At 34.3% G+C, this 22,227-nt stretch overlaps 4 protein-coding genes across 6 annotated transcripts; 3 read left to right on the top strand and 1 right to left on the bottom strand.

The window, feature by feature from the left end:
- The first annotated feature begins 1,491 nt into the window (after nucleotides 1–1,491).
- Nucleotides 1,492–7,902, top strand: LOC129306173 (casein kinase 1-like protein 6). 3 transcript variants are annotated; one of them, XM_054946601.1, is made up of 15 exons: nucleotides 1,492–1,722; nucleotides 2,492–2,603; nucleotides 2,693–2,733; nucleotides 3,413–3,482; nucleotides 3,796–3,944; nucleotides 4,026–4,121; nucleotides 4,490–4,560; nucleotides 5,250–5,311; nucleotides 5,438–5,501; nucleotides 5,595–5,679; nucleotides 6,079–6,205; nucleotides 6,306–6,379; nucleotides 6,460–6,523; nucleotides 6,747–6,880; nucleotides 7,231–7,902. In XM_054946601.1, exons 2-15 carry the CDS (start codon nucleotides 2,528–2,530, stop codon nucleotides 7,495–7,497), a joined length of 1,380 nt encoding a protein of 459 aa, XP_054802576.1. In that variant the 5' UTR covers nucleotides 1,492–1,722; nucleotides 2,492–2,527; the 3' UTR covers nucleotides 7,498–7,902. The 3 variants fall into 3 exon arrangements, with proteins under 3 accessions (XP_054802576.1, XP_054802575.1, XP_054802574.1); XM_054946600.1 differs by having other exon boundaries at nucleotides 1,493–1,722; nucleotides 2,135–2,603; XM_054946599.1 differs by lacking the exon at nucleotides 1,492–1,722 and adding an exon at nucleotides 2,050–2,390.
- A 2,775-nt stretch (nucleotides 7,903–10,677) lies between these two features.
- Nucleotides 10,678–12,967, top strand: LOC129304629 (uncharacterized). The gene is made up of 7 exons (XM_054944352.1): nucleotides 10,678–10,812; nucleotides 10,985–11,105; nucleotides 11,203–11,325; nucleotides 11,461–11,498; nucleotides 11,626–11,735; nucleotides 11,869–11,966; nucleotides 12,059–12,967. Exons 3-7 carry the CDS (start codon nucleotides 11,317–11,319, stop codon nucleotides 12,350–12,352), a joined length of 549 nt encoding a protein of 182 aa, XP_054800327.1. The 5' UTR covers nucleotides 10,678–10,812; nucleotides 10,985–11,105; nucleotides 11,203–11,316; the 3' UTR covers nucleotides 12,353–12,967.
- A 4,225-nt stretch (nucleotides 12,968–17,192) lies between these two features.
- Nucleotides 17,193–19,134, top strand: LOC129304646 (piriformospora indica-insensitive protein 2-like). The gene has a single exon (XM_054944368.1). It carries the CDS (start codon nucleotides 17,595–17,597, stop codon nucleotides 18,984–18,986), a length of 1,392 nt encoding a protein of 463 aa, XP_054800343.1. The 5' UTR covers nucleotides 17,193–17,594; the 3' UTR covers nucleotides 18,987–19,134.
- A 163-nt stretch (nucleotides 19,135–19,297) lies between these two features.
- LOC129304686 (CRIB domain-containing protein RIC6-like) lies at nucleotides 19,298–20,809 on the bottom strand. Its single transcript, XM_054944435.1, has 4 exons — nucleotides 20,421–20,809; nucleotides 20,240–20,340; nucleotides 19,995–20,100; nucleotides 19,298–19,819 (listed from the first exon to the last, which is right to left on the bottom strand). The coding sequence occupies exons 1-4, from the start codon at nucleotides 20,479–20,481 to the stop codon at nucleotides 19,386–19,388; spliced, it is 702 nt and encodes a 233-aa protein (XP_054800410.1). The 5' UTR covers nucleotides 20,482–20,809; the 3' UTR covers nucleotides 19,298–19,385.
- Nucleotides 20,810–22,227: the final 1,418 nt, after the last annotated feature.

Below are 22,227 nucleotides of genomic sequence, written 5' to 3'. Positions count from 1 at the left end.
TTTGATCGCTTCACCCGGGCACCTTTAGAAATTTTGTCAAAAGCTCCTGAATTTTGTTCACAATATGAGCTCTTTAGGTGTTCCATTTTTTTTGAGATTAAACTTTTTGTATGTATGAATTAATTACGTGTAATATACTACAAGTATTCTGTTATATTATCGATCATCTTGATATATGACTAGATAATTACAACTGCATCTTGTAATGCTGTAATGACAAGTAGTGCACTTTTTTTTTTCTGGGCTTGCGAAAAGAATATATGAAAGGAAAAATTAATTGATTCATCCTTATAGTATTACTGATCAGTCTTTATACTTTGAAATCACACAAACTATAATGATGAATAAATAAAAAAGATGACATTGGAGATTCCTAAAATTTAGGTCCAATTTTATTTGATTAGTTCAAATATTAGGGTCTATTTTCATCATATCCTTCATTATTATGTTCTCCTCATAACTTGAGGTGCGCTAGTAATGAATGATTTGTGGGGACATATTTGAGTGAATTCAATATTTATAATTATATTTAATTGATTGCGTGTTCTACTCTGCTACCCCCTCCCACTATTTTTTTTTGTCTGGGTCTCTCGCATTTCACTTTTTCATAATAGTTATGATTATGATTGTAATTATATAACTTGATCGACTATTAAGATAATCACCTCTTTCAGTCATTCCTACTAAATATAAAAGAAGACGCTTCAAATTACATATTAGAATATATTATCACGTGAGGTTCATATTAGAATATCATTGTGTTAAGCAGCTCACGGGACCATTTTGTTTATGAATGTATTTGATTGATACCAGTAAACATAACGAATGTACGGGTATCAAATTTCATGGAGAGAAAATCATGTTGAATGTTATGGCCACATATGGGTGTGAAGAGTGAGATGTACAGTGAATGGAATCAACTCAAGTTCACATGAGTAACAGTGGTTGGGATTCAAATTTTTTCTATGGAAGAACAAATTTGATTGCCTTAAAATAATTTAACCCTTATATATATATATATATATATATAACAATTTAAATGGGAGGGATCTATCATCTACCTTAAAAAAATTCAAATCTACTTCTTGTACTAAAACAGTGAATGGTTTAAATTTGACTGTTTTTTTTTTTTTAACATTCTAAGAGTATTTTCATAGACATCAAATCTGGACTTTCACCACAAAGGCGATGGTACATACATCTGCAGTGAAGATGAAGGGATGAAGAATGTAGTGGGGAAAAAAAGCCAGTGGATGGAACAAGATTGATAATATTTAACTCTAATATCGGTCAGCAATATCATACAGTAGATTTTTTTTTCCCCAAAAAAATAATTGTGTCAAATCCTCATATGTTAAACAATACATAAATCCGAGATCGCATCGATAAGACGACCAGGTATCGAAAGAGACAGAAGCATGAATCGAGCACTTCTTGATCACGTATAAAATACAAAGAAGCAGATGACAAGAATGGAAAACAAAATACCAGAACAAACAGATTGACTTGAACAAAGTAAGGAAAAAGCAAGAGAGGGGAGGGGAGGGGGAAAAAGAAAAAGAAGAAGAAAGAAAAGCAAAAGAGAATAAAAAGGTAAAGAGATAAAGATTAAAGAGAGTCCCTTCGCAGCACATCGCATCGTGGGCAGCACCCAAGGAGGCTCAAGTGCTAAATGCTAACTAACTCATCGCCAGTCTTCAGTTTAAGGGAAAACAAAAATCTGTAAGTTTTTTTTATTTAAGGGTAATTTAAAGCTGTTAATTAATATCGGCGCAGAGAACGGAGCTAAAAAAAAAAAAAGAATTTTGTTATGTTTACGAAAGAACGGGAATTTTATTATTTTTTCGGGCAAGGAAAGAATGAAATAGCGATTACTATATAGATTTCACGTCGTACAGTTTTTCCATTGTCATCTTTCTCTCTCATTTACATCAGTTTCCGCCGTCCATCATCCAGCTTTTGTTTTGCGGAACTACTCTTGTTTCTTCATGCCTCGTCCCATCCAGCGCATGCTCCTGGATCTCCTCCGTTGTTACTATTTTATTTTATGTTGTAAAAGTTTCTTTCAATTGTTCCTGGTAATGTTCGCGTCATATTTTATCTGGTCAACTCGTTCCTGTTTTCTGGAAATTAGGGCTTCTATCGGCAATTGATTCGGTTTAGTTGTGGTAAATGGATGTCACTGGAGAATTTGGTTTGGCCTTCTGAATAAAGACTTCGTCTTCATTCCTGGGGATGCTATAAATTGTTTCGCATTGGTTTTCTCCTATCTGGATTTACGTCATACGCAATTTTACGATCAATTGGATCACCGTATTGGGAAGTTTTATTAGAATCGGGTTGATTATTGAAGAAAGCGAATCATTTGATTTGTCGGGCCCTTTTAACTGGTGAGTCGGCGGAGGAACACGGTGTATTTTTGGTCTTTATGCCATTTTGAACATCTAGATAAAAACCTGGGCGAACATCTGAGTAGAACAACTTATTACAGTTGGTGCTTGGCGGCGTACTGAAGGTCTTGTTCATAATGGATCATGTGATTGCTGGCAAGTTCAAACTGGGAAGGAAAATTGGGAGTGGGTCTTTTGGAGAGCTTTATTTAGGTAAATGCGAGTACTTTTTCACTGACAGCATCTCTTGCGATGTTATGTTTCTATAAACACGCTAATCCTTCTCTTATTTCTCATGTTAGGTGTTAACGTTCAAACTGGAGAGGAGGTGGCTGTTAAGCTGGTATGTTATCTTTTCTTGATAACCCCCATTCTGTGTTCGGTAGGGTTAAAACGGTTTAAAAATTGAATCTATTGTGACGTTTTGCTATGTCAAATGATTGCTTAGAGTTTAGCATGAACAAATCACTTCTTTTTACTTCATCTACAATCTCAATATTAAATGTCGTTACTTAATAATGCCTGCTTTGGATAATTGATGCTCTATCTTTCTATGCAACAGACATTGGCACTTTGGATGGTGACATGCATTGAATTTTTTTTTTTTTTTATATAGTTGCTATGGGAGTTCCAATAATCATAAGCAAAACCTGATGTGAGGAATAATTTGTTGACTAAGCAAACAACAAAAGGAACAACATCCATCCTCCTCTCAATGTCAACTTTGTAACAGTAGCTAAAGTTTAGAAGAAATGAATGCTCTCTTTAAGGATTCGAGAATTGTGTGAAATGCTGCCTTTTCTTTTTAGTTCTTTTTGTTTCAATGTGGTTTAGCTTGTTATATCCTTTTTTTTTTTGGGGCCGGGGGGGGGTTTATAATATCCTTGCCTTTGTTTATTTCTAGAGACATTTGTATACCAGTTAGTGATTAGTGATTCCAATATGCGCATGACATTCTGTGCTAATTTTTAACCAATTTCTTTTGCTCCCTCCCCCTTCTCCAAAAAAAAAAAAAAATTCAGGAACCTGTGAAGAGCAGGCATCCACAGCTGCAATATGAATCAAAATTATATATGCTTCTTCAAGGAGGAAGTAAGTCTGTGGTGACTTTACCTTTTTAGCTTTTTTGTGTCCAGAGATTCTTTAAGTGTTTACTAATATGAAAGTCTCTTTTGACAATTTTGAATATACAAATGAAATATATAATTCGTTCCTTTGTATTTGGATTCAGGAGTATAGTTATACATATGCCCATTGGTCTAGAATTATACTTCATTATGAACAGAACCATTATTCTTCTCTAAGTCATGCCTACAAAACAAAAACAAAAAAAAGTTGCAAAAAATAATAAGAAAAGAAACAATATTGCTCTTAAGTAATTGGATCTGGCTTTTCTTCAATAAAGCGGGGATTCCTCACCTCAAGTGGTTTGGAGTTGAGGGAGACTACAATGTTATGGTTATTGACCTTCTTGGGCCAAGCTTAGAAGATCTGTTCAACTATTGCAACCGGAAGTTCAGCTTAAAGACAGTGTTGATGCTTGCTGATCAATTAGTAAGTCTACTTGGAAACCATTTTAAGTAAAGTGTCATAGACAGATTTACTAAGTATTCATATTGTTATTATTATTTTCAGATTAACAGGGTTGAATATATGCATTCAAGAGGATTTCTTCATCGTGACATAAAGCCTGACAATTTTTTAATGGGTCTAGGGCGCAAAGCTAACCAGGTAAAGGAGTTATCAACATCAGTAACCCATGCTGAGAGTTGCTTTTCAGCCTCAATGTGGATTTAAAAAAAAAAAAAATTCGACAGGGGAATTACTCTATCAGATATGTATGCTGATCGGGATAACATTAACTTTTGTGTTTGCTTCTGCTAGATTTAATTGTTTTGTTGTGGATAATTTAACTAAAGGATTTCTTGCTCTCCACTGCCTTGCTTTCTTCTCCTCAATCTTAGAAAGAAAAAGAATTCCATTCTTTTGTCAATTAAAGGAGTCAAAACATGATCAGGAGATTCTGATAAGAAAATATTGGGTGAATGCAGGAAATTTAGTTCTTTGTAATTATTTTGATAATATGTTTATCATGGCAGGTTTACATCATTGATTATGGACTTGGAAAGAAGTATAAGGATCTCCAGACTCATAAGCACATACCATACAGGTAAATTTTGTCATGCTCTTTTCTGGACATGCAGATGCCCAGTTTTGGAAGTGCTCAAGTGCAACATATTTAGTCATGCGCATTTGTGTGTGCGTGTGTGTGTATTGAATTGGAATTAACTATGCAGGAATGCAGTTTTCCTCCAGGAAGCAACAATAAATTAGCACACCTATCCTTGTGTTGCCAATTTATTGGTTAAAATTTAAAAAAAAAAAATCTCGGATTTAGGCAGTTACATCATTACTTTAGTAAGATCATTTTGGATTGCTGCAGTTTTATTTGAAATTCATTCTTTTGTGTGACATATCTCCAATCCGGTATTGTAAATACTGTCATGAACACCTTAATCAATAAAAAGTAATTTCTAAAATTTGAACTGAGACCAATATTTGGCTCTGCGTGCTCTGGTTGAATCCTCTTCTATGTAGACCAATATTTGGCTCTGCGTGCTCTGGTTGGATCCTCTTCTATGTTTTATCTCAGTTCCCAACCCAGGCTCATCTCTGTTTGCCATCTTGTGATCAAATGCTTAATAAACATGGATCTTTTACTTCAGTGTTTTTTTTTTCTGGGATTCATTTTACTTAGTTTTGTGTTCTATAATTCTGTGTGCATTTTGCTATTTTCCTTTTCTTTCTATGATTTCCCTTCAAAATTGTTATGTAAATTTATGTGTCTTCTATTTGTAGAGAAAACAAGAACCTGACTGGCACAGCTCGCTATGCAAGTGTCAACACTCATCTTGGAATTGGTGGGCAAATATCTTATGCTAGATTTATTCTTTTTCATACTGACACCCTAATTAATAAAAGTAAATCATTACAAAATTAGACTCACCTGCTTTCAACTGCCTGATTTTATTTTATTTTTCTGGCAGAACAAAGCAGAAGAGATGATCTGGAATCTCTTGGTTATGTGCTCATGTACTTCTTAAGAGGAAGGTTGGATACTTATCAGACCCGTCTTTTTTACCCCATAGTTGCTACATATTATTTTGATGGCATTCTTACTGTCGGTTTTCTATGTTATTTTAGTCTTCCCTGGCAAGGTCTGAAGGCCGGCAATAAAAAACAGAAGTATGATAAGATTAGTGAGAAGAAATCATCAACTCCAATAGAGGTATTATGACTAGTTGGATTAGTATGCTTACCAATTTACTCGTTGAGATGCTTTGGAGAAATTAATATTCCTTCTCGATCTAGTCAGTGATATCTGAAATGAGGTTTTGGCTGCTTTGATCTTTAGTGGGATATTATGCATGACACCCGAAGCTGAGAAGTCAGGCCAGGCCTGAGAATCAGCTCTATAATAGTTTGTGCTTGTGAATGTGAATGTTCATACAATCACAAATACATGGATTTTATGTGTCAGGACTAATTTTTTTTTAGACTACTTCTATTGAATATTCCTTGTATCAAAAAGTTGGCATAACTAGAAATTGGATGTTTCTCGTTCATTCTATCTCAATTTTATATGGCCATGTTACTTTATTGTTATTATATCTGCTTGTGTGGATAGGTTCTCTGCAAATCATACCCATCTGAGTTTGTATCCTACTTCCACTATTGCCGATCATTACGGTTCGAGGACAAGCCAGATTATTCATATCTAAAGAGGCTTTTCCGAGACTTGTTTATTCGAGAAGGTCCTGTGTGCTCATATCTGATTTGAGTATTAGCAGGGATTTTTTGTAGAAAACTTTTAGTAGGCTTGATGTTAAATTGGCCTTGACTTTGATATTGCAGGCTCTCAGTTTGACTATGTTTTTGACTGGACTATACTGAAATATCCTCAGATTGGTGGCAGTTCTAAAGGGCGGGTTAGTGCTGTTTTACCTTGCATTTGTGGATTTTTGCTTTCTATTGAGCTCTACTTACTGAAGTCTTTCCAATATATCAGCTTGGCAATGGCAAGGCACTTATGAATGCAGGACCATCTGTGCAAAAACCAGAGAAGATCCCAGGTCAACTCCCTTTCAGTCATATAATTTAATGAACTTGGTATACCGCTAAATCTTAACAAGTCTGACAAGTGTTCAGGATCTTCAAACTAACTTCTTTCAGTGTCTTTCCTTCTAGTTTCAGAGAAAATGGAGGTTTTAATTATTCAACTGTAGCTATTAGTAAAAGTACCTTGCTTCTTCCGAATTCCTTAAATGATAGTGGCTTTTCAATTGCTTCTTTCAGCTGGGAAGGATATTCGAGAGAAATTTTCTGGTGGTGTTGAAGCATTTTCCCGAAGGAATCCCACAAGTTCTAGTCCTCATGGTGATCACACCAGAAATAGGATTTTCGAGGAGGTGCCATCTCGCAGGGATGTGGTAAATATTATTTCTCTAAAACATAATTTCAAATATTTCTCCCAGAAGAGTTTTCTCCATATAAATTATCTGGTCAGTGTCCATGATTCGGGAATTCAAATCTGTGATTAAGTCACTTGAGTGTAAAAAATTTGCACTTTAGTTGTTGACATCTGTTCTCAATCAAATCCATGCTTGCCTGTTTGAATTCTCACTTCTCCTATGAATTGATCGTTAATAAAGCCTTAACATCTCTCTTTTAATTAGGGGTTTTGCTGAAACTATATATTTTGTCAAATTATCAATGTTTGTACAAGGGGTTACTTGTGATTTTAGCTTACATTTACGAGTCAAACATTCTTATTGAGCAGTATGATCAAGAAAAGGGACGCAGTTCCTCTCGATATGGAAGCAGTTCAAGAAAAGCCATAATCTCATTGAACCGGCAGAGTTCCTCCGGTGACCATACTGACAGCCGTGCCAGCTGGCTGACATCGGGTGGCAACCGCCCATCTAGTGCATATAGAACTCAAGCTGTGCATGAGGCCAAACAACCAAGTTTGACACGCAATGCATCTTCAAGAGCCAATCGTGATGATGCTCTCAGGAGCTTTGAGCTCCTCTCTATTAGAAAGTAAATGGGGGTATCATCTTGCAAGGGTCTCACGTGGCATTTTTAAAATTCTTGAGCAGCGAAATGCTTGATCATGTTTTTATCCGATGACGATTTCACATTCTGGAGTTTATATGGTGCATGGGGTTAGTACTAAATCGCCATGCAATGATAGTTATACCATTTTCTAATATTATTTATGGACCAAATTGGTCTTGTCGCCTTCCTGGACTTCTTCCACGGAAGGTGTTTATTTTCGTTGGTACTACGAAATTCGTGAATGTATTCAATCCAGTTCGATTAAATTCGAACAAGTACGTGCGTGATGTTCAGTTCCTTTGCTCACTGTATTCTCTGTTGGTTTGGCAATTAATTGTACTGATACATCTTAAAACAGTGGCTGAGTTGTAACCTATGAGCGATACCGCTATATTCTGTCTCCTATGAATTAGACAAGATGAGAAGAGAAGATAGAAATGTAGAATATCGTGGGTGGGGGGGGGGGGAAGAAAAAATGGCAATAAAATATTTTAAAATTTTTAAATGATATTTTAATTTTTTAAAATGTCATAAATCTCCAAAAGCTTTTAGGGTTTTATTGTCATTAAGAAATTAATATAAAGATCATTTATCTTTAATTTAAATATTAATTATTATTTATAAATTTTATTTTAAGATTCACAATTTTTTTATAAACTCATAAAAATTTAACAACAATTTACAAATTTACATTTAAAATTTTAATATTTCTTAAGTGTTATAAATCTCAATTGTTATTTATAAATTTTATTTTAAGATTTATAATTTTTTTTCTTAAACTGTAAGGATTCAACAATAATTTGTAAGTTTAAATTGAAAATAATTTGATCATTTATATTAAGTTTTTAATGATAGAAATATCTTAAGGATTTAAGAAAAATTATGGTATTTTGGGGATAAAAAAATATTATTTATATAATTTTAAAAAAATTATTATATTTTTTTTAAAAAAATAAAGAGACAAGCTTTTGTCAGTGCAGCACTCTACTTTCTCAGTCTAACGAGCTCGCGCCTGATAATTCCACCCGTCTCTGCCAAGTGAAGGAAGGAAAGGAAAGAGGAAGAAGCTGCCCCCTTTTTTTTGGCCGAGAAGAGAAAACCACTTCAAAAAGCTTAACCATTAATTAATCTGTTTCAATGTTTGTTATTTTTTTATGGTAAAGGGAAATGTTTCTTATTTTTGCTTCCAATCACAGTAACATCATTTTTTTATCATTTGCCACATATTATATTATAATTACATACATCATAGTTTCATTACTTAAATTTGCATCTTTTGAATCGATGCATAGAATTATGGCTAATTATTGAAAATTTATGATGCATGGATACTGATGCTTATCTAATACTTTGATACTTTCTTTTTTAAAAATATAGGATATAATTAGCTTTTTATGTGTGCATATATATTTAGAAAAACTATTTAAAAAAATAAAAAATATAATTTTAATTTAAAAAATATCCAAAATAACATGCCTATATAGCCCTGTAAAAAATATCAAGCAAAATATAATCATTAGTTGTACTTTTATTTTATCTATACTTATTTACCTATTGCCTAGTTTTTACTAATAGTTTCCCACGTAGGATTTAAATACCAAAAGATTATAGGGACATTTGCACTTATAATCCATTTAATAGGACAAAATAAAGATAACAGCCTAACATTTTAAATATTTTGCAATGTAGTGGATTAATATTTAAGTTAAATTGAAATGATAAAAACATCTCTTCTCCTCAAATATAAAATCTCATTTTTGTTCTCAAATGTAAAATGCATTATGCCTAATAAATTGACAGTGAAGTATTCAAAAATGTTCAAATATTAAAACAACATATAATTGTAAATTGGTCACAATTATATTCATTCAGTTATAAGAATTTTGCTACTCTGCTACACAAGTTTTTTTAATTTATTTTGGGAATAAAAAGAAAAATCGCACCCAACTTGATTGTAAATAGGCTACGTTTCAAAATCTTAAAAACTTCATCCATAATTTTTAGTTAACATATTTTTCAAGGTCAATGAGCCAATTTACTCAATATTATATTTTTATAATTTAAAAAATTATAATTTTTATCTTTTTATTATATCTAAATATTTTTAAGGAAATTTAATTTTTTATTTTAAAAGAAAATCACAAAAATATATTGGGAATAAAAAATATTAATATTACACTATTTAAAAAAATTTAATTTCTTAAAAATAATTTTGAAATATCAATTTTAAAGTATTAACTCACAATCTAAAAATATCATATATGTAATGAAAATAAAAAAAATTAAAACTAAAAAGTAATATTTTGATATTCTATCAATATGTATCAAAGAAGTATAAGTGAATATTGATATCTAACATAATACTAAAAATATTATGTGATTATTGAAAATTTTAAAATAAAATAACACTTATTTAAATAATATAAAACTAGTAAATGTGAATTCATATTTATTTAAATTTATAAAATCTTATATTACAATATGAAACAATTATTTTATAATTTTTATAATTATAATTATATAGTTTATTCTACATACAAAATGCAAACAGTTTTTTAAATGAACATACACTCACATTTCACGTTTCAATCGTGCAGACAACTCAAGGAAGGAAGGTGGAAGGAGAGGAGATGGGAAAAGATAGGGGAAATGGGTGGCAGGCCTTCCCATTATGCCTATCACATTGTGTGTCTTTCTTTTTTTTTCAATTTAAGTGGAACTTGGTCTCACAGAAGCCGAGTTATGCAGTGGCAGGTTTGAAAAAAAAAATTTAGATATTGATCTAACCGAATTTTATATTTGCAGCATTTGGAGAAATATTTTTGAATGTATAGTATTTGGATAAATAAAAAAAAATTTATATAGTATTGGGGTCAAATTGCCGATTTAAACGTTTTCTATCCCATTCGACCAGAGTGCGAAGCCGATGTTCCAACCACTCGTTTTAATTGTGTCATAACCTGTCCTATGAATTTTAACAGGAGTGGGTGGCTTGCCACGTTTCATGTAATAGGACTCATGGACCCAAAGCTTAGCTCGTGTTTCAAATTTGCCAGGATTAAATTCCTAAGTAATTTTTTTTTAATTTACTGTTTTTTAATCTTTTAAAATCCATAATTCAGGCAGTAATATAATGTGTGAAAATTTAAATGCCAAACGATGGTTCTAGTTATTGGGACTGGAAAATTTCTTACATCGCCTCTCATTGACGATTATGACCTGCCAATAGATTAATCTCTGATTGGCGTCTCAATTTCAGATAAGAAAACTCTGCGGTGGATGCAGACTTTACATCAGATTGGTATGTACATATGCAATTTGCTTGTTTTAATATTTTCTTTCTGTTATTCTTTTTTTGTTCTACAACTTTTACTACTGGGCTTTGTCAAAGAAAACAGCTAGTGCTATAATTTTGTGACTTCAAAAGACACAACCCTTGTTATGTGTCAGATGTTTGCCAAATTTTCTTACAGATCGATGGCAGAGAAGCTGAGATGTATTTGCACACTACTTTTCTGCATTTTTATGCAATACCATGGAGGCATAATGGTTTTGTGCTTGAGTGCTCAAGAAACAAACATCCCAAAAAATGCAGTAATTTTTCCACAACAAAACATTTGCTCATGGCTCCATTAACAACAATTTCTTTTGACAAGCAACCTTGGTGGTAATTCATTATTTGGGGTCATAGGTCTGGATGTTGTTCGAACAGATCAAGCACTAGTCTTTTATGAGAATGAATCTAATCAGGCAAAGCTTTGGGATGTTCTAGCAGTTTATGCCAGGATAGACAACGGTATTGGTTATGTGCAAGGTAAATTACCATGGCTATCATCGTTTCAAACTTAAATTGGAGTGTCAAGGCCGGTCATTAAATTGGAGGTTATTTTTTCTGCTGGAATGAACGATATTTGCTCGCCTATGGTGATTCTTCTTGATAATGAAGCAGACTCTTTTTGGTGCTTTGAGCAAGCAATGCGAAGGATGGTAAATTCTTTCTGTTCTCTTCTTGTTTTCATATGGAGTCATCTGGCTAAACGTTGTTCTTTATAATTAATTTTTGTGGTCTGTTGGCACACCTACCTTCGTTCACATTACACGGAGAGAACTTCAGGACCAGTGCTACTTCAATGGGAGTGCAATCTCAGTGGAGCACACTCTCACAGATAATGAGGACTGTTGATCCCAAGCTTCATCAACACCTTGGTGCGTCAACATTTCATGGTAGTCAATATTTTTGTGTAATTCAGATGTCTCAATCTTTTCAATTTATTGATGAACATGGGGAATATTCCTCTGCTATAGAAAAATTTTGCACCACTCTGCAAATAAATTTCATCTCCTTTTTGTTTTGCAGAGGATTTAGATGCTGGGGAGTATCTATTTGCATTTCGCATGCTAATGGCTCTTTTCCGCGGAGAATTTTGTTTTGTAGATGCTTTGTACCTTTGGCAGGTAATGATGAGCTTCCTACATTCAATATAACCAGAATCAATTTTGTCTTTGGGTCACTAAGGTCTTTTAAAGACATTATAGCTTGTTTTCAGCTGATGTGGGCCATGGAATATGATCCCAACATCTTCTCATCGTACGATGAGTCTGAGGTTGCTAGAACAGATGATACTACCCCTGCAATAAATGACAAACTGTGGAGGAAATATGGCAAGTTTCAGAGAAAAAATCTGCAGACTGGCAATACAGAACAGCAGCTTAGTGCACTACCTGTTTCCCTTGTTGCAAGTGTCCTTGAGATCAAGAATGGGCGGATTTTAAAGGAGGCTAAGGGGGTGGATGATGTAGTGAAGGTTTATCTCTTTTCATTCTCCTTATTAGATTCATAAGTTGTCATTTTACTCATCTGAGACTCTATTCTCGGATCTTGGATTATATAACTTCACATCTGGATGCCAAAAAAGCATGTGATGAGGCACTGAAAATTCAGAAGAAGTATCTGAGCAAGGTGAATTTCATTGTCTATCTTCTACTATGTTAGATGCATTTTCTCTAGCGTGCTAAGAAAAAGCAGGGGCGGTTTATGTGGGAAATAATTAGGATCTTCATTGAACTGTTTATTTACTTTCCGTCTTTGGTGGCTCTTGGGAAATTTTTGAAACTGTGTTAGATAGAATTGAATAAAAACAGGAGATAACAAATCTCTTCAAGGACCTTAATCATGATTTTTATGTAATCATCTACTCTCCAACTACAAACTCTTGTCTCTATTTACAACTCCCTTTAAAACTAGCTTTATTATGTTTGAACTTTTTGCCATGGCTGTTTGTTCATTTGCAGGCCAGAAAACTATGACAATGGTAAATTTTTCGGACCTATCTGTTAGCAGATGTAGTGGTTCTGAATGTTCTGTGAGGTTCAATATATGCTTCATTTGTGTTGATAACTAGCAGGCCCCTTCTCTTTTATCGCTTTCTGTTATTAGACTCTTGATTTATTTGTATCATCAGAGAATATGTTTTTCCCTTGAATACTGCAATTTCAACTTCTTTTTTGTCCTGTCTTAGAATATACTATGAAATGGCTCAGTACTTTTGATCCTCTTCCCTAAACCGTTTCCATGTTTTTGACAACATTATCATGTTTGCCTAAGATATCATTGTTAGCTTCAAGTACACACATAAGATGAGTCTTGTGATTAAAAACATCTATATATCATACCATCTTTAAGGTGGTATTTGCCTCTTTATTGTTAGATATTATATGGCATGCTAGAGATGTCCCATGAGCAACCTATTGAGAGTTGTATTAGTTTAATCAAATCTCGAATTTGAGATCTAAGAATGCAACAACATTAGTAATAAAGCTTACACTCGAAAGGGTTCCAACACAGCTCAATCCAGATTAATTTAGGCCCTATCAAAGTCCCCTCAACTTAATGTGGGACAAGCCTAAGATATTGAGTGCTAACAAAAAATAATAATATGATTTCAAAAAGTTGTGTGTGATTGTATTATATATTTTCCACCTTTATCATGTCTTCATTCTTACATACAATATCACATGTTAGCCTCTTGTTTAATACTCTGTTTGATCCAAAATATAAGCAATGCAAATTTTAACAATAATCCGAGTATCAATAAAATCTATATTCTTATAAAATATATATATATATATATATATATCCCTTTTTACCCTTAATTACAATCTATGACAAGTAAAAGGTCTCAAATTTATAGATACAGCAATCCAGATTAATAAATATAAAAGATAAATGCAAATTATTCATACAAATATTAAGTTATTTATATTCTGAACTAAAATTAGATGAGAGAAAATGTTTATATATATTTTGGACCAGAGAGAGTAATGGTTAATGAAAATTAAACATCCAACTTCAATTTTAAACAAATTATTACAGCCATCTAATGTTTTGTGAAATTTCAAAGCACGCTTATGTTTTAAATCACAATTGAATTCACATTTAAATAATCTAGATCAAAATAAAATCATTGGGCCTTGTTTTAATCCATCTCTATTGTTGCGCCATATGTTAAGAATTTACTTGTCCAAACCAGTTATTTCCAAGAACGTTAATACCAATGTGGTTGTTTTTTTCTCAATTACTACTGGGATAAATGTAAGGTGCAGGTTTAATTACTGCCCTTTCTTTCGCCAACGCAAGTTTAATTACTGTCAACAGACATAACCCAAGGGAAAAAAAAAAAAAAATCAGATGATCCGCTCTACAAGAGCATTGATCGCCTTACGCCAGTCGTTCACTTTACCAGTTGGGGCCAAACATTTCTTAAATTGAATACTGGTACTGGAGTTGCACATGAAGTAGGGTGATGCCCAACCTGGGGAATGGAAGGATTGTATTTTGCATGCAATTCCCTGCTCGTGAGATGCTCAAGCATTTCAAGCTGGGCAGCATCAGGCTTTCTTGCCCAGTTGATGGTTAAAAAGAAAAAGAAAAAGAAAAGAAAGAAATATATTGATAAAATCATTTTTAAATTAATTAATATAAAAAGAGGAGCATCTAAAAAAAATACATAATGAGGATTTAAATGTAACAAAAAGATGAGCATCCAGGAAAAAAAAAATACTTAATCTCCTCAAAATACACAAAAAGAGGAGCATTTGGAAAAAATACAAAAAATATAAATTATTCAATGCACCAGAAATTTAAAAAAGAAATCTACTTGTATAAAATGAAAGAAAGAAAGAAAGAAACATAAACATAATAAAAATATCAATATGAACTCTAATGAGAGTGATTTATATATGTTATTCTTTAATAACATTACAATTTCAACGAGACGAATCAAGGACTATTTGAATTTTTTTAGATGTCCTCCCTCATCTCATCGACTAAATGCACATTTTAACATAAACTTTTCCTTTGACATATAAAAAATAAGAATATTACAAAAACATAAGCATATTACAAAAAACACACACACACTTATTGTTCGAGCAGAGCCAAATGGGTAGAACAACATACCTTGCCCATTGTTAGACCCTGCCAAAACACCAGTCCGACCGAACATGCTTAAATTCTTTTAGGTTGGGCTAGGCAAAATTTTCCTAAGCATTTGGACTACATGAACAACCAAGCTAGTACCTGTCAATGAAAAATAAATTTGCATAACACATGCCCAAGATAAAAACATCATACTACTATTTTTTAATTAAGAAAATGTTATTTTAATTTTTTTAATATAAGGCCATGATAAAAAAAAAGTGCAGAAAGACAGCTTAGGTCATGTTAGCATGCAAAAGCTCATTAGAATCAATTTGTGGGATATAAAAAATTTGAACTTCCATATTATTATTATAGGCTTAGTGAGCCAACCAATCAGCACAATGCTTGCCTTTCTAAAGACATGTTTAAAAGTGATCATTCAATTTCTCATAACAAGTTCTTTAATTTTGTTGATAATTTCTATAAGATGATGATTAACAAAGAACTTGTTACAGGTGAACGCGAGCACTTCAATTATGGAGTCAAAGTAAATGTTGACTTTGTTAAACTTTCTATTTCAACAGGTGATAAGACCTTTAAGAATATCCATGAGCTCAACAATTGTGCTAGAATTATATCCAAAGTATTTTTAGAAACCTGTAATCCAATTCTCTCTATCATCTTAGATGAGTCCACCATAGTTATTTATTGATTCATCAATGTTATGTCCAAACCCATCCTGCTTCAAGGGAGTATCATTTTGCTTTTGACCTATCACTTGGAGGAGACAAGCAACTGAGTCTTGGTTGAAGGTTGAGATCACTAAGAAAATCTTGGGTGCTTGTAAAGCTTTATTTAAAATAGATGTTTTTACATCTTTCCTTCCAAGTGTTTCAACATACATGGGTAAAGAGTCTTTGCTAATGAATTTTTCTTATGCTTGAACTTCCCACATTATTCTTTACATTCCAAAGTATCCATTCTTGCAATGTGAGAAGAGAAAATATTAAGTTTAGTTTGTTTCACAAATTTCATCCAAGCCTCTCTAGCTTTCTCGCTATCTCTCAAAATATGGATAGATGAGTCCAAAGTGTTACTATCAAAAGGACATGTCCTAAGACAAGGGTTGGCATCATTTGAGTACTAAACTTATATTGTAGGTAGTCCTAAGCTACTTTACAAATGAAAGATTTAATTTTCTCATGTAGTAGGTCTCTTAAGGTGAAATTAAAGTTGAGGTTTTATCATGAGAAAAATTCACTACAGACCTTTTGAGGAAAGATAATAAAAAAAAACAAAAACCATTAAATTCATGAAATTTATTACAAGTCTTGGGTATTAAATTGAAATTAAAATTATCTAAAAAATGATAAGATTGTCCCTGTTAAAATTCTTTAGCATGACTTATTTGTGTCATTCATTATCCTTCAAACTATTATTTATTATCCTACTTCACTTGTTTATTACAACAATTTTACTTGAATTAATTCTAAGTATTGTTTTTATGTTAGTACGATTTGTTTGTATCCTCACTATAACTGGTTCATGACCCTTCTAATTGTTATTTATTATCCTACTTTACTTGTTCTTTACAAAACTTTCACTTAAATTTATTCCAAGAGTTACTTTCATGTTAACACAACTTATTTATATTCATACTGTGTGCGGTTCATTATCTTTTAGATTATTATTTATTGTCTTACTTTATTTATTTATTATAATATTTTTATTTGAATTAATTTCAAATGTTCCTTTCATGTTAGTACAACTTATTATATCTTATTATATGTTATTCATTAGTTTTTATATTATTATTCATTGCTTTACTTTACTTGTTTACAACTCTACATATTTATTGTTCATTTCTTCTTGTTAAATTTTTATCTTTTAATAAAAATAATTTTATCATTTTTTAAAAATTATAAATTTAATTCAATACTCTAAGCTCGGAGTTTTAAAAATTTAGGGATTGTCTTCTATTATTTTTGATCCACGACTCTTCTGTGAAACTTTTCCTTTCGTTCTGTCATCATCATATTGGTGCACTGATAAGTGAGAGAGAGGTGCATGGGATTGAAATGATTGTTTTGTTCAGGATCAGCGGTACATGGGATACAGTACTGAGGTTCATAAATGTCGAGAATTAGTACATAACACGTGTCGCCAAATGATGGGTTAGGATAATAAAGGGTCGACCAGCACAGGTAGGAGGTCCGCGGCAGTAGCCTCGGGCGACGCGGCGTCGTTTTGGTGTTGTGCGGTTAGCATCGTACGCAACGGAGAGGCAGTTTATGAAAAGGCCAGCTGTTTGGTTAGTTATTTTTGGCAACTGCTCCGCCACTTTGATTTCCCAGTGTTCCCCCGACTCCTTCGTCTTTTTCCTAATTAATAATTCAATAAAAAGAAGGCCACTTCGGTAATTTCGCATACTCTGCCACCTCCAACCAAATTCGTCTCTGGCACTCTGCATGGCGTTGTAGTGGCAGTGGCAGTCCAGTGTGGGTTCCTTCACCAATATTATGCTGACATTCTCTGCCTTTTTCCTCTTCCCTGTCCTTCTCCTTCCCCACCAAGCCTCCGTTTCAATTCTCATGTCCTTGTTTTGTTTGTTAAACAAACCAATCAAGGTATTTATTATGCTATTCCATACATAACCTGCACCGATGTCTCCCAATCTTCTTTCTCCTTCGCTTCTTCCCATGGCTTCCTCTTTCCTTCCCCTCACTGTACTCACCATCTTGTCCATGCCGCTTCTCTCTCACCAGCAACCTCCTCTCCTCTCGGCTGAGCGTGACTCGCTTTTCCACGTCCTTTACTCTATCAACTCTGATATTCCATGGCGTTCCCTCTTCGCCGATGATGACGACGACCTTTGTGTCTCGGCCCCTCACGGCGTTGTTTGCGGCTATCCCTCTCAATCCAATGAAGCGGCACGCATTGTGGAGCTCAGTTTTGGGTATGTTTCCGACGAAGCCCCGAACCCTCCTTGTTCCGCCAACGCAACCCTCGACCCTCTTCTCTTCACCTCTTTCAAATACCTCCGCAAGCTCTTCTTCTATCGATGCTTCAACGAGTCTCTGGTTTCCGTTCCCGACGTTTCGCCTAGTTTCTCTTCCATTCTGGAGGAGCTTGTGTTTATCGAGAACCCATCTCTGGTTGGGCCTTTCAGTGGCGTTCTCGGAAACTTCACGAGTCTGAGGAGGTTGGTTTTGTCCGGAAATGGGGTTGACGGTGAACTTCCACAAGAAATAGGTGAGTTGGTCAATTTGGAAGAGATAACTCTGTCAAGAAATCGTCTTGCTGGTGATGTTCCTGGAAGTTTGGCTACTTTGAAAAAACTGAAGATTCTTGACCTGAGTCAAAATGGGTTTGAAGGGTATGTCCCTGAATCTCTGGGTAATCTCACGGAGCTTCTTAAGCTTGACCTGAGCTTCAACAGATTCATTGGTGAAATCCCAGAAAGTTTCAGAAATTTGCAGGGTCTTGAGTTCTTGGACCTCCGCTACAACCAGTTTGGCAAATTTGGAGTTCCTCAGTTCATTGGGGAGATTCCCAGATTGAGGGAGATATACTTGAGCGGGAATTTACTAGGTGGGAAAATTCCAGAAATATGGGAAAACCTTGGAGGTGTAACAAGAATAGGATTTTCCGATATGGGTTTAACTGGTAATATCCCTGCCTCTATTGGTATTTATCTCAGAAATCTGTCTTATCTCGGGCTTGATAACAACAATCTAGAAGGACCTGTACCAGAGGAATTGGTGTTTCTGGAGTTTGCAGATGAGATCAACATGGAGAACAACAACCTGAGCGGTAGAGTGCCATTTTCAACGAAACTGTTTGGAAAACTAAAGTTGAGAGGAAACAGAGGACTCTGTGTGGACCACCAATTGAGCTTGCATGCTGAAAACAAGGGCTATTCGGGGCAGCTAAGGCTCTGTAACGAGCCAGAAATTCCTAATGCTGTCCTTTTCAACGGGATCTCTTCCCTGCTTTTTGATCTTCAAGTGTGGTTCATGTCTCTGGGTATTATGTTTGTCTTTACTTTATTATAGAAGCTGTTCGTACACATGCAGCATTAGGCTTCTAGCCTGATTAAAGCAGAGCAAGTGGTTTTTTTTCCCATTTAGTTTTGTTGAGATCAGAGAGATAACAAGACCATATTACACAGTAGGAAAGCTTTCTGAAAAAGCAAAAGTGATGTTGACGGTAGAGAAATATTTAGAAAGTTTTTTTTTTTTTAATTCATAACCGATTTACATTTGAGCTAATGGGTGCCAGGTTCATTTTTTGTCGTAATTTACAATTTTATCCAATAGAAAGACAAAATTATAATGGCAGCAACAAGAGGACGGAAAAAGATTAATGGAAGGAACAAAAAGAATGATGCATTGAAGAATAACGAAGTTCTAGTAAGTCTCAGCTAAGCAACATGCTAACTAATAAATATGAAGTTACACCAGATTTCTCAATAACTTCTCACTCGATCCATTTCCACTCTGTCCACCTCCTTCAACGGGCCTCTGTTCCTTGTTAGACTTGGGGTCGGGTCCCACTGGAGACCCGAAACCAGAGTTCGGATCCAAATGTGAGGCTTTCAATCTGCATTTGGAAGGGCCGCCACCAGCACCAGCACCAGAATTTTCCTTCGACTTCTTGCGGCGAGACTTCTTGGGGATGTCCGGTAGGTTCCCTCTGGGAGACTCACTTCCTTGGTTCTGATCTAGGGATGCGGGTACCCGGGCGGGTTTGGATGATTTCCTTGACTGCCTTGGTTTGTCTGACTTTTCCCTTGTAGGAGAATCGGTGACACTGCCCGTTGACTGCCGTCTAGATGACTTGGGCAGCTCGGGCACGTCCCTCCCCAAAGAGCTCGTTGACCTTGAATCTGATCTCCAAACAATCAAATAAACACCACCTCAACAGTTATTTTCATCTTCACAAACTTGAAAAATGATGTCCCCATAAATGTAATGTTTCATAGATTTTATCAAATTAAAAGGTATATTTTCCTCGCAACCATATAAATGGTCGTATGGCAACTTGCTTTGGCAATTGTGTACCTTCTGAAATCCACTTGATTGCATTATCAGGTTCTGTGATCTTGATGCTCCCGCTGAGACTTATAGGTGCCGATGAATATGAGGATGGAGATTTAAACTCGTTCATCTGACGAAGTATTGTGTGGTTTCATGGGATGAGAAACCTAGACCAGTAATATTATAATGCAGGGGAAACAAGACGTCTTCTGCAACAAATAAATTTTAATGGAAAAAATATTTCGTCAAGGAAAGAAAAAAGGAATTACCCAACTAGGAGTGTTTACAGAGGGACCGTCCCATCCTATATGAGCCACGTGCTTTACATCTGTGGGAAGACCAATTTGCATTTCTGGTTCTTTTTCGTTATCTGCAAAGGGGGCATATCTTTGATTAATTCAATGGGAATTCGGAAATTATGATTGATTATAGAAAGGAAGGGTTTATTACCAAACATCTGAGTAATGTATCTGAAACCTTTGAAGATGCCCTTCACCTTGGGAGTGGACATTTTAATCCTCTTCACACAATAATGTACAATGTTGTGCTAGGATTTAGAAACCCCTTAGTAATCCTGGAACCAAATTGGAACCTTCTGAGATGACGAGGACATCACCCACAATGCCACCTATGAAAGTTGCCTCCGAAGCAACATTCAAGAAACCATGTGTAGCTAAGTTGAAGAGACAAAACCCTCAAGGTGGATGAAACATGGGTGGTGGTGTTTTTGTTTGGGGGCGTCAGGACGTGAGGATATGTTAGCCTGTGTCTTTTGTCATTAGCATACACGCACAAGATAATAGATATGAAAGTTTCAGAAACCGAAGGCAGTTCCGGAGGAGCCCGTCAGGGAGGTGGCAGGGTTGAGAAAAGGGATGAAACTAGGAAACAGAATCTGTATAAAGCATGCCCGTCTTTCATTTCGTCGATTCAATGGCCAAAGTTGCCTTGTCAATTTCACCCGTCAAATGAAAACCGGGAATTTCTCCAAATTTTAGCAGTGACAACAGGTTAAATGTAAAATATGCAAGTCTTGAAGGCGCCAAGTTTAGTGAATTTTTGACAGGTCAATTTTACAAGATAAATCTCCGACGGAGACATAGTGTTGACTGTTGGCTGAAAATATGGAGGCACAAAGCAGACAAATTGTTAAAAGCGCTCAATGATATTTATTAATTTCGAAAGAGAAGCCTGCATTTGAGTGATGGTGGCACTCATAGGATAGAAATAAGTTAGATCAAATTAGACTTTAACAGAATAAATTTAAACCTGTGTGATAAACCAGAGACCTAAAATTTCTATAAGGCATTTTCACAACTTAAGCTTGAGCTTACTTAAAATCGGGCATGGCTTAAAAGCTCATTTAAAAACTTACTTGAAAATAAGTCTTTTAAATTGATTGTATGTTAGTTTTAGTCGTTTCAAATATATTTTAAAACTATTATATTATATAATATATAACTTAATTTATTAATTATAATATATAATAATTGAAAGAACTTATCAATTATAATATAACATAACAATAAAATAACAACATCAAAATTAATATATAAGTTCAATATGATTAAAAATATAACTAAAAATAAAAAGAAATATATTGATTAAAAATTAAATGATGAATTGATGTATTTATAAGATATATTACATAATATATGTGTGTATAAATAGGTCAATTTGTTAGGTTCATTAGTTATAAAAAATAAGATTAAATAAGCCAAACTAGACCTAAAATAAATTAAGTTGTAGATCTTTATTAAAAGTTTTTTCTATTTTCAACCCTATGCACATGGAGAACTCAAGGCCTGATGTGAGAAGAAAGGTCAATAAGAAAGTGAGCGTGTCCCAATTATTAGGGGCACAGATGCATGTCTCGTCTGGCGTCACTCAACACCTTGATGAAATTTAAGTTGTTCAGATTCAATGGCTCTCGTGTAATTTTTAAATAAGTGATATTTATATGTTGTAAAACAATAAGTGATATTTATAAGATTATTTTTATTTTAGATTTTTCACCGAAACATTACCTAAAGTTGAATGGTCCAAATTCAATCTAAATAAATGATCATGATTAACGATTACCACACCCTTAGTTATGGATATCGATTCCATTTTCACTTTGCTGCTTGTCACTAGAAATAAAAAAAAAAAAATCTGCAATCAGTGATCAGATCAGTATTGGGTACCGGTTATATAGACTCACATCGTCCCCACCAAACCACAAACTCTGTTCAGGAAAGGTGTTGAGCTATGGATA

This window comes from Prosopis cineraria, unplaced genomic scaffold, assembly GCF_029017545.1.
Source record: "Prosopis cineraria cultivar Desert tree isolate PC_DT_omini unplaced genomic scaffold, ASM2901754v1 PC3, whole genome shotgun sequence".
Lineage (NCBI taxonomy): Eukaryota > Viridiplantae > Streptophyta > Magnoliopsida > Fabales > Fabaceae > Prosopis > Prosopis cineraria.
The sequence above is the reverse complement of the archived record's forward strand: the minus strand, read 5'-3'. Positions and strand labels throughout refer to the sequence as shown.

Bases quoted from the DNA above. Each gene is read 5' to 3' on its own strand.
- LOC129306173 (XM_054946601.1), top strand. From the start codon at position 2,528: ATGGATCATGTGATTGCTGGCAAGTTCAAACTGGGAAGGAAAATTGGG. The intron at 6,524-6,746 runs GTCAACTCCCTT...TGCTTCTTTCAG, and splicing joins AAAACCAGAGAAGATCCCAG to CTGGGAAGGATATTCGAGAG. The intron at 6,881-7,230 runs GTAAATATTATT...CTTATTGAGCAG, and splicing joins TGCCATCTCGCAGGGATGTG to TATGATCAAGAAAAGGGACG.
- LOC129304629 (XM_054944352.1), top strand. The intron at 11,499-11,625 runs GTAAATTCTTTC...AGAGAACTTCAG, and splicing joins AGCAAGCAATGCGAAGGATG to GACCAGTGCTACTTCAATGG. The intron at 11,967-12,058 runs GTAATGATGAGC...GCTTGTTTTCAG, and splicing joins ATGCTTTGTACCTTTGGCAG to CTGATGTGGGCCATGGAATA.
- LOC129304646 (XM_054944368.1), top strand. From the start codon at position 17,595: ATGTCTCCCAATCTTCTTTCTCCTTCGCTTCTTCCCATGGCTTCCTCT.
- LOC129304686 (XM_054944435.1), bottom strand. From the start codon at position 20,481: ATGTCCACTCCCAAGGTGAAGGGCATCTTCAAAGGTTTCAGATACATT. The intron at 20,341-20,420 runs GTAATAAACCCT...CCCCCTTTGCAG, and splicing joins ATACATTACTCAGATGTTTG to ATAACGAAAAAGAACCAGAA. The intron at 19,820-19,994 runs GTACACAATTGC...TTTGGAGATCAG, and splicing joins AATCAAGTGGATTTCAGAAG to ATTCAAGGTCAACGAGCTCT.